At 40.8% G+C, this 10,702-nt stretch overlaps 1 protein-coding gene across 1 annotated transcript; it reads right to left on the minus strand.

Moving 5' to 3' along the window:
- Positions 1-882: 882 nt before the first annotated feature.
- On the minus strand, positions 883-9,957 carry LOC102796686 (transmembrane protein 47-like). The gene is made up of 3 exons (XM_006802242.3): positions 9,618-9,957; positions 6,677-6,817; positions 883-1,694 (listed from the first exon to the last, which is right to left on the minus strand). The coding sequence occupies exons 1-3, from the start codon at positions 9,832-9,834 to the stop codon at positions 1,513-1,515; spliced, it is 540 nt and encodes a 179-aa protein (XP_006802305.1). The 5' UTR covers positions 9,835-9,957; the 3' UTR covers positions 883-1,512.
- Between the last annotated feature and the right edge of the window lie 745 nt (positions 9,958-10,702).

A 10,702-nucleotide genomic window follows, 5' to 3' on the forward strand; every position in this document is an offset into this window, starting at 1 on the left:
CAAGTATATTTCCATTAATCTATACCAATCAAGTACATTTCATTTGACCAGATTCCATTAAATGTAACAGTTTACAATGGATACAATTAAATGGAAAATTTATATACTTTTAAATTAGTTCAATTTAGCATTTGTTTTGAGTACAAGTAACAAAGGAGACCATCCAGTACTCTGTCTTCTTTATTAGATTTCCTCCTGTTTCTCCCAGTTTCATTTTTCTGACTTTTGTGTTTTTCCTGCCTGTCAGCTTTGACGTGATTATTTTAGCCACTGTGAGTAATAATAAAAATAACAATAATGAGAATGAATAAATAAACAGTAAACATGAACAAGAGGAGCCCATAGAAAATTTATAGAGCTCGTTGTGTAAAAGCAAATGTGTTTGACACAGCACTGCATTCGGTTCTTAATTCTGATTGCAGAAGCTGCCAGACAAGACATTAAGAAGGCTATTAAGAAACTAAATATTAGAAGAAATGTGAATGTTGCTCTGAGATATCGCCTCCATACAATAATCACCGGAAAGACTAAAACAAACACAGAAACTAATAAAAACAAAACATTGAAACAATGAAAACTAAACTAAACAAGAAAATCTGCTCTGGGAACTAACTGAAACTAAACGGACTTAAAAACTAAAAAGTAAAAACATAAAAATTAAAAAACCCCATCATAACTCCGAGCTGTTGGTGCGTCTTTAAATAGCCCTGGATGTTTTCTTTTGAGGAATGTGTCCTCTCGATAATGAAAGTGGATTGCATTTTTGTCTCCCTGCTGTCCAGTCTAAAAAGGGGCGGTAAAAAAGTGAGTCAAAGGTCAGCGTGTAAGCCGAGAGTGTCCGCATGTCACCTTTGATATGAAAGCAACAATTTACACTCCAAATGCTCCCAAAAACTACAATTATTTATTCAGAATTCTTCATGTAGAAATACTTTATACACATTTACATTTTTCCATTTGAGACAAACTGGTGTCATTAAAAGAAAAAAAAAAAAATCAAAAGTATGAACACTCAATAGCATATGTCAAAGCTGAGTAATTTACAGTTACTAGATATGTTTCGGCTAACACACGAGAGGAAGTGAGGTTTTCACTATCCCTATAAAGTGGGAAATCATGCCATAAATAAACTGACAACTAGCTTTTTATCCTCATGAAAAGCTACAAAAACAAAAGGAAACGTGATCAGTCAGTCCTATTAAATATTCACTGCACATTCAGGCCTGTGCTGAGAATCTGCTTTCCTCTCTAACAATAGAGATTCAGTGGAAACGTCCAGCGTCGGTGGCTCGAGCGTGTCCAGAAAGCTCTCTGCGCTTTAGCTTTGCCACCTCGCCCCCGATACCGGCAGGGCTGGGGCAGTGTGGTGCAGGGGGGGAGGGCAGTCTACTCCTACAGCCCTGGCCTATCTAAAAATAACGGCGAGAATAGCACAGCAAGGGAAATGGACACGTAGGGTCTGTATTCTCCTCTTAAGTATTTCCAGCAGAGCAGAGAGGGCTGACAGAAAGTTCAGTACATTGCATCCTCGTATATGTCCGTCCGCAGGCAGAAGAGGATTCCTCCACCCAGCATGAAGATGGTGGCCCCCCAGCCGAGCCCGTAGCCCCAGTTGAACTCGTGATAAGTCTGCAGGACCGTTCCATCGATGAACTTGATCGGGTAGAGAACCAGAGCACAGGCCTGCAGAACCACTGAAACCAGAGACAATCATGAGACACTGTTTGTTTAAAATCGTCCATTTGTCCTTTGTCCAAGCGATTAATCAACAAACCCAGAAACTCCAACACCATTAAAATAATCACTGCTACAAGTAAAGCCTTTCAGATTAATCATCCATTTAATGTTTTCTACATCATTTTATAACATAACTAGCACTAACTTGTGCTTTCAGAAGGTGAAAGCCATTTAGTTCTCCCAAAATTCATGATTCAAGTCAAAAAACGTGACATTAAAGGGCCTCCTCGAGGTGAAACACAAATCTGACAGCAAACAGATGGCTGTAAAGGCAAAAAGTTACTTGTGAAAAGAGGCTTAAGTGTAAGAAGTGAGGAGGCAGCTGGTATAGGTAAGCAGAGAATGGTTATATAAAGCGATTTTCTTCTTCTTTAAGTCTGCCTTTCTGTTCCGTGAGATGATCTCGTCACAATGAGCTGCCTAAGATTTAGCACGAACAACTATAAATGAATGTCTCCCGAGGAGCCATAGATGAAAACAATTATATGCAAACACATTATTTCCCAATAAGCCTCGTCCTGTTTATAGATGAGGACGGAATTATCATAAAGCATAAATTTGTGCTGTCTGCACTCTATAACAGTATTATTTCACACACAAAAACCCCTAAAATTGCCAAAGTCAGTCTTATTAGCATCCTGAGGAAAAAAAAACAACTTTTTACTGAGTCAAAGTCAGAGCTTGTTTTCTTTCAGTACAGTATAAAAACTTCAGCAAGGGTTTGAGCTGTCAGTGGAGAAAGCATCATGCCAAAAACAAAAGAAATCAGTTTAGACTTGGGAAAAAGAATTGCTGATGCTCCCAAAGCAGGAGATGTATACACAAAGTTATCACAGAGTGTCAAGAACTGGGGTGAGAAGCATCATCAAGAAATTCAAAGCGAGCCACAAAGTACCGAACAAGCCTAGCAGCCTAGGGAAAGAAAACTAGCGAGAGACGTGTCTAAAGACCCCAGAACAACTGCAAAGACGTGAATGACTGAGCCAAATCAGGAAGTGTAGTCTTAAAGTAGAGATTGTTAGGCAGCAGACCAAGAAAATTCCTCTTTTCCAAATTCAGGCTAGACTTAAGTATACCAAGGGCAACCTGGAGAAAGATTAGATGAGATGGATGAGACAAAACTAGCGCTCTATGGCCACAGAGATGGAAGGAAGAGGTGTACAACCCACACCGTACCCACGGTGAAACTCTGTGGTGCAAGTATTATGCTAAGAGAGTGCTTCAGTGCATCTGGAATTGGGAATCTCATCAAGGTGGAAGGAATAAAAAAAGGAGGATATGTGAAGATTTTGACAGAAAACCTCAAGCAGTCAGCAGCTAAACGGGGTCTGGGTGATCGCTTTGTTTTCTAACGCAACGACCCAAAACACACTTCACACTCCTGGTGAAGGACGACCTCCAGAAGATCAACATCAGAAGTCAAAGCCCTGACTTGAATCCTACTGAAAATCTGTGGAGTGAACTGAAGACCAAGGTCCATGACAGGACACCATCAAATCTGGAGGAGAGATTCCCCAAAGAAGAATGGGCTGGGATTGCTCAGCAGACGCGTGAGAGACACGCTGAAAACTACAGCTAACAACTGCAGGCTGCTATCCAGCAAAAAGGACACACAACTGACTGTTAGCATCAGGAGTGCTAATAATTGTGACCTTGGTAATGTTCGTTTATTTTAAGTGGAATTATTTTTTTTTGTTATGTGCAAAGTAAAATAATTTAAGCATCCACAATAAAACTAGGTTGTTTGGAAAAGCTGTGTTTTACTCTAATAATTCTGTCCTTTGTTTAAATGATTTGGCTGATGCGCAATCTAAGGAAAATATATCTAGCCTCAATCCATGCATAACAAGAATTAGCTTTTTATAGCGTTCACTTATCTTGCGAGGATCAAAAAGCGCTTTAAGAGAGGAAAAAAAAAAAGGTGTGTTACAGCATTCATGGGCTTCTGTGTTTTCTATCTAGTTTGACATCTCCATAAATAGAAGCTTTTTGAAGAGAACAATCTTTGTGTGACACCCCTCCCTGTGGGTTTCTTGCTCGCTGGAAGCTGGAAGCTTTTTGAAGTGGCCCGTCTTTAATTCCCCCAGAGTGATTGACGTTAACAGCAGATTCTGGCTTTTAAACTACAACCAGTCTCCCAGCTCTCTCTCACACTCGCTCGTCTTTTTGGTGAAGCGTGGAACAATCATCTTTATTCTTTTCATCTCAATGACACACGAGGTATCACACGAGGAAACAGCTTCCAGGGCTGTGAATCATTTTTCCTTTGCATCGCGCAGGATGCAGAAGTCCAGGCGTCAGTGGGTACTGTGGCCTTCTCTCACAAACGGCTCCAGTTCGGTTTTACGCATGCTAGGTGACGCCTGAGGAACGGTCTTTGTGCAAGTATGACTCCGCCTTTCCTTCCTATGGGAAGAAGCAATGGGTGTGAAGGAGGAATGGCTGTAGCCTGAGACTGCGGTGCTGCTGATGGAGCCCAGGCTGAGCTTGTTCCCTGCTGAGGTCATATTTCTGGACAGAAAGTAAATACCTCACAGTCACAGTCAAGCCAAGGGGCATTTAACAGTCCAGCCCTTCTGCTGTTGCTCCGTCGAGGACTGCGTGCCTGTGTGGCGGCCGTATTCTTGCAAGGCTCTTAAAGTAATTACACACAGGAAAGGATAACACAGCATTCCCCTGCTTTTCCGTCAGTGGCTAACATTCAAAACCACAGCCATTAAGTCGACCACAGTGGTCCTTTGTGAGTGAGGTTTCAGATACAGAGCAAGACAAAGATCCCTTACAGTTTCCCTTCAGCAGCACACTGTTATCTAATGCTGTATTTAAAAAGGCAATGCATACTGTTTGTACTTGCAACAGAAACCAGAAAACTTGCAACAGAAATACTTTAACAAATAAAGAAACATTTTCATTCAGAGTCTGTGACTTTGAAAGATGATACAAGTCTTGTTTCTACGCTGAACATGAATCTGCTCCAGGCTCAGTTAGCTAATCACACAGACTGTAACAAGAGGAAACTGGTAACAAAATCCACCTACCAGCTCATTCGACACCCACACAGCAGCATACCATACTGTTTCATTCAGTGAACTCGTTTTAAAATTGATGATAGCAACAAGTCTCAAAAACGTTGGGACAGGAGCAACAAAAGCCTGGAAAAATAAGTGGGACTAAAAAAAAAAAGAAAAGAAAAAAGGATGGGGTTCACCAATCTGTAAATGATGGAACACATTTAGAAGAATATTCCTTAATCTACAACTTTTAAGAGTTTCAATACCTCTATGTCCACAGTACATAATTTCAAAAGATTTCAAGAATCTGGGAAATCTCCACGCACAAGGGACAAGCCCAAAAAATTACTGGATGCCCGGGATCGTCGGGCCCACAAGCAGCACTGCATTAAAACAGGAATCATTCTGTCACGGAAATCACCGTCTGTTAACACAGTTCACCGTGCTATCCACAAAAGTAAAGAAGAAGCCATGTGAGCACGATCCAGAAACTCTTCTATTCAATTCAATTCAATTCAATTTTATTTATATAGCGCCAAATCACAACAAAAGTCGCCTCAAGTCGCTTTATAGATACAGAGAAAAACCCAACAATCATATGACCCCCTATGAGCAAGCACTTTGGCGACAGTGGGAAGGAAAAACTCCCTTTTAACAGGAAGAAACCTCCGGCAGAACCAGGCTCAGGGAGGGGCGGCCATCTGCTGCGACCGGTTGGGGTGAGAGAAGGAAGACAGGATAAAAGACATGCTGTGGAAGAGAGACAGAGGTAATAACAGATATGATTCAAAGACTAAAGACTTCTCTGGGCCTAAGCTCATCTAAAACATACTGAGGCAAAGTGGAAAACTGATCTGAGGTCAGACGAATTGGAAATTGAAATTCTTTTTGGAAAACTATGGAGAAGAGATCTTGTCCATCTTGTTGACAGCAATCAGTCCAAAAGCATCTCTGATGGTATGGCTGCGTACATATTTAGAAAGACACCGTCGGCACTGAAAGCTCCCAGAATCCAATATCAGACACGACCGGAACATCATTCCACTCAGCAGCGATAAACATGGCATTGTTCCAACTTTTTACAGACATATTGCTGCCATTACACTTAATTTTTCCTTTTTAAAAAAAGGGACACTTTCTCAAATACGTTTCCTTTATTAAATAAAATAAAATAAAGATCTATGCTGTTTGCAAAACATAATTTTCTGTTTTTATTTACATTTTACACAGCATCCAAGCTTTTTGGAATTGGGGTTGTAGATTTCTTAAAATGTGACAGTTATTACTTCAGGTTTGGTCTACAGGCACAGTGTAAAACTGCAGTGACGTCTCCTCCTTATATAATTTTATTTCGCAAACTGGAAAACTTGAGCTTGGCACGAGTGAAGTAGCAGTAAGTGGTTTGCGCTTCATCACCGTTTTGAAAGTAAAGTGAGCACAATCTGCGAGTCAGTCACTTTGGTGCCGTATACCATTTGGAGCAATATGCTCTGACCGCTCGTTTTAATTATACGCTTTTAATTTATATTCATTCTCATCAGTGTCACAGTTTATTTTTACCCTAAGGGCAATTCTTACAAAGCACGCAAGAAGCAGCAGTCCAACTATGAGGCAGTTATGGGCGAGGAGTCTGTGGTGGCTTTTTTTTTTTGTTTTTTTCCTCTCAGTGACTTCACTTTGTTGGTAAGTCTGCAAATTCTGTGGCTGCCTTTTCTTGGCACATCAGCCTGCAGGTCTCCAGAGGCAATACCACAGAGAAAACAAGCTCAGCTTGCAAGGCTCACTCGCCTGTGTCTTTTGCATGCTTCTATTTAATGTGAGCAGTGGAGCACAAACAGGCATATATGGAAACTGCTAAAACACTGGGTTATTATCCAAACATTATAAAACGTGAATAAATGAATAAATATATGGAAAAGGTGACATACCTGCAGTGAAGAGGAATACTGCCACAGTGCGGTAGTGTTGTCTTTGCGTGCCCCTGCACAGGGAAATAAGGGCCACCAAAAAGGCCACCAGAGTCGTGGCTGCACCGACACCTAGCAACACCAGGGTGGCGATCTGCCAGTCTGCAAGAACAGGACACATGCAGGTTAAAGAGGAGCATCCTACTCATCAACAAAAGCTCGATTCACAGTTGAGCACGGCTGAATTGAACCGCTGTGTTGACAAACACAAAACAAGCGCTAATCCTGCAGAGAGAACTGAATGACGCAGAGAGCCATCAGGCCCGCATCAGGAATGCAACCGTCAAGAACATAATTAGTGACTCAAGGTCCCTGTAACGAGAACAGATGCAAAAATCCAAGGCTGAATCTCATGTTAATGCACGTTATTTAATCTTAGTTGTCCTGCTGGTTGGCTACATTTTTGCCCTACTTTTCTAGCTGTTCATATTTGTGCATGTCAACAAACTACATTTTTAGTCCTAAGACAGTATCATGTGGCAACCTCTGGAATTCAAAAATCAGGCCTGTGCAGAAATGTCAAGAACTGCATACAAATGGAGACCAATCAGCAGCCCTATGTTCAAATGTTAAACTTTGCAAGAAAAATAAACCATTTTTTTTTTTTGCAATCTGGTAAAAAAAAAGAACAAACACACATCTGTTTTTTTAAAACTAATATACAGCTTTGTGACAATTCTGCCATTTATTTTCTTTAATGCTGGTTTAACTTGCATTAAGGCTTCAAAGCAGGAGTGTGGCAGGTAGATGCTGTAACCTCCACCTGTCTGCAAACTCAGTCAGTGAAATGCATGGTTAATTCCATTCCAGGCACGTCCAGCTCCAGTTTTGATGGGTGAAATTCTAGTTTTCAATTTGTCTCTCTTTATGCCCAGTCATGTTACCGACCTGCTCCTAGTTAGCCTAAGTAGCTGCAAAATGCCTGTGCTCCAACTTTCTTGAGATGTGCTGTTGATGTATCCATCATATAATAGTAAAATGTCTCAGTTTAAACATTCAATATGTTTATTATGGTCTACTGCAAATAAAAATATGGGTTTCTGAAATCTGCGAACCATTACACTCGTTTTTATTTATATTTTATGCAGGGTTCCAACTTTCTTGGAACTGAGTTTGTAATCAAAATTTTCCAAATACAGTCTATGGTTATGTATTATGTATATGTCTCCTTGGTCCTTGGAGGCTTTGGGTTATGAAACAGGAGTTTGTGATTGTGAATGCCAGCTTCTTCCAAATTCTTGCAGCCACAGTGGCTTTTTTAATGCCACATTTACTTAACATATTCCAAACAAACTGCTCCGGTTGGAAAAGTAAAACTAAAATCTTCCTGCGCGTCACATTGTTTCCTGGAAAGACCTCCACAGCGCCAGGCTTTTAAAAGCAGCACGTGGCCTTTTTTGAATGGAGCTTAACTCTGTTCAAGCAAGTGTTGGTACAGAGACTAAAACCAGCAACACATTCAGGAGAAAATCTTTTGTCTGCTCGACCTTGATTGCGCATCCTCTCTTTGATCTCCCGCCCTACCTTAAATGACTTGGCTCGGAAAGAGAATTTGCATTTGGTTAACAAGCTCACCGCACAATTTTCACTGGGTGTGTCTCTCCCTGAGCTTCTGGTTATTTGTCCTAATGATGGCAAAAAGCTATGGGGAATTTTTCTATCAGGAACTGCCACTTTAGATGAAATTCAAGAACAAGTGTGAGAACCTTTGTACGTGCCAAATTGGTCTCCTTCGCCACTGGGTGAACTGCACTTTTAACCTCAACACACCCATCCGCTCTTGTTTTAATGAGCTCTGCAGACACTCAGAGCAACAAACCCGCCTCCTATTCACCCCAACACATTCCACAATATCAAAGAGAGGTCAATCACACCAAGGGTGCATGTGCAAAGTCCTGTGAAAAATGATCAACAGCTAAAAATTTTAAATATTTTAAACATTTAAGTCACAAAATGAGGAAACGGTTAAATGGAACGGTCTGATTTTATCCTTGAAGTCTTCATTTCTTTATTTCAATAGTAACAGTGAGTGGCTGTGTGTTTAATAAAGATGAAAGCTCCTGCTAATAGCCTTACTGTACAGGACAAAAGTCAACTGTTCCCAAATCTAGTAAATTTAATGCGGATTTGCTTCCCTGGGGGGGAAAGGATGGGGGTCGGGCGACGTGGCTTTTCTGCCTGACAAAAGGCGACTTAGGGGGTCCTGGCTTGGTGAGGTCGATGAAGGGGAAGATGCTGAATGTGTCTCTTCAAATCCACTAAAAGCCTTCTGCTTGCTGGGGTTGGTTAACTCTTTGTGTGCCAGAGGGATTATGCATAGCTTTCTTGCATATAAACACTTTACCTAAGCACAGAGTTAAAGCATTAGAGATAGAACAGAGTTAAAGCATTAGAAAACAATGAGCACCAGCCCTTTGTTAAATAATTCACATCCAGCTGTCACAAAAATCAACAGTTAAAGCTTAGTCAGGTGTGGCTTTATCACTGAGCATCACTGTGAGGCTGTCACAGTGAAACCACGTCATCGATCTGGAATGTAGAGAGGAAATTTATCAGCTGCGCGAGAAGTCTGAATGCCTCATCTATTGACCAGCAGCCAACTAAAACAAAGTCTGCCCAAGGGACTGTGGTCAGAGCTTCAAGTCAGACTGTTTGCGCAGTCCAGTATCCTCTTTGTTTATTCCAAAACAGGATATATCGAAAACCTGTGCGCTATGACATAATTACAAACACCACATCACTAAAACCACCCTTCAGATCGAAAACGTGTTTATAGGATCAATCTGAGCTGAAACAACAAAAAACTTGTTCGTGGGTTTTCAACCTCTTCAACAAACAAAACAGCATCCGGGCTCCAAGAGCAACAGCGCACTGTTAAACAAACAAAACACACTGCTCCTACCAGATGTGAGGGTGGAGAAGCAGCTCCACTGGGGCTCGTCCGTGGGATGCCGAGCCACCGATTGGGAGCATGACTCCCACAGAGACAGGGAGAAATGCTCCGCGGTGACCCAGGCTGGACTGAGTAGAGCCACCACGTCCAGACACAGCGCCAAGAAGACGCACAGCAGAGCGATGAGCTTGAAGGGTCGGAACACGTACACCTCGTTCACGGACATCTTCTCCTCACAGGGTACACGGCAGCACGTCGGTCACAGTTACTAAACTCGCTGGAGGTCTGCGTGCTTCCTCTCCCACCATAGCCCTCACTGCTCCACGCGTGTCCAGCTGGAACAGTTTAACAGGAGACATCCGGTTGAATCAGTTTTTCAAAATAATCCATCTTATGGGTCTATATTATATTATATTATATTATATTATATTATATTATATTATATTATATTGGCAGTATTTTTGGTATAGTGATAACATTACATTATTATTTTCAGGTTACATTTACTGCTTTGTTAACTTTCTTTGTATAAATTAGGGGTGTCAAACATTAGGCCAAGGACCCAGAATCGGCCCAGAAAAGACTCCAGCCCGATCCACCGGAGTTTTGACTAAAGTTTAGTATGTTTTACATATAAAAACATATAATAAAGACTCCACCAACTCATTGCCATTCATACTACTAATACAAAGTAAGTAATGAACAATTTAATGAAGAAAAAAAATTGTTTTCTACTATCTACTCTAACATTTTTTTTAAAAATTGAATTTCTATTTGTTTTGCTTTTATAGTCCATAGTAAAGAATATTCTCTGTGAGCTAATTAATGGAAACAGCCCGAGCAATGAATCACCAAAATGTTTTTCTGTGATTTTAGACATTTATCATAGTTTTACTGGTCTGGCCCATGTAAGATCAAAGTTAGCTGCACATGGACTCAATCTAAAACAAGTTTGGCATTCCTGGTGTAAATGATCGCAAAGGGAAAAAAAAGTTGCAGTTTAAAGTGGAATGCCATTTATTTATTTGTCTTTTTAGCTATGAAAAATAAAGTAAAATAAAATAAAATCTCTAAATAAACAAACACACAAAGAC

This window comes from Neolamprologus brichardi, chromosome 10, assembly GCF_056152115.1.
Source record: "Neolamprologus brichardi isolate AB-2024 chromosome 10, ASM5615211v1, whole genome shotgun sequence".
Taxonomy (NCBI): Eukaryota; Metazoa; Chordata; class Actinopteri; order Cichliformes; family Cichlidae; genus Neolamprologus; species Neolamprologus brichardi.

What these genes read in the sequence shown, in the direction of transcription:
- LOC102796686 (XM_006802242.3), bottom strand. Translation starts at nt 9,834, where the DNA reads ATGTCCGTGAACGAGGTGTACGTGTTCCGACCCTTCAAGCTCATCGCT. An exon ending in CTTCTCCACCCTCACATCTG is followed by an intron (nt 6,818 to 9,617) that starts GTAGGAGCAGTG and finishes CTGTTCTTGCAG; the next exon opens with ACTGGCAGATCGCCACCCTG. An exon ending in AGTATTCCTCTTCACTGCAG is followed by an intron (nt 1,695 to 6,676) that starts GTATGTCACCTT and finishes CTCTGGTTTCAG; the next exon opens with TGGTTCTGCAGGCCTGTGCT.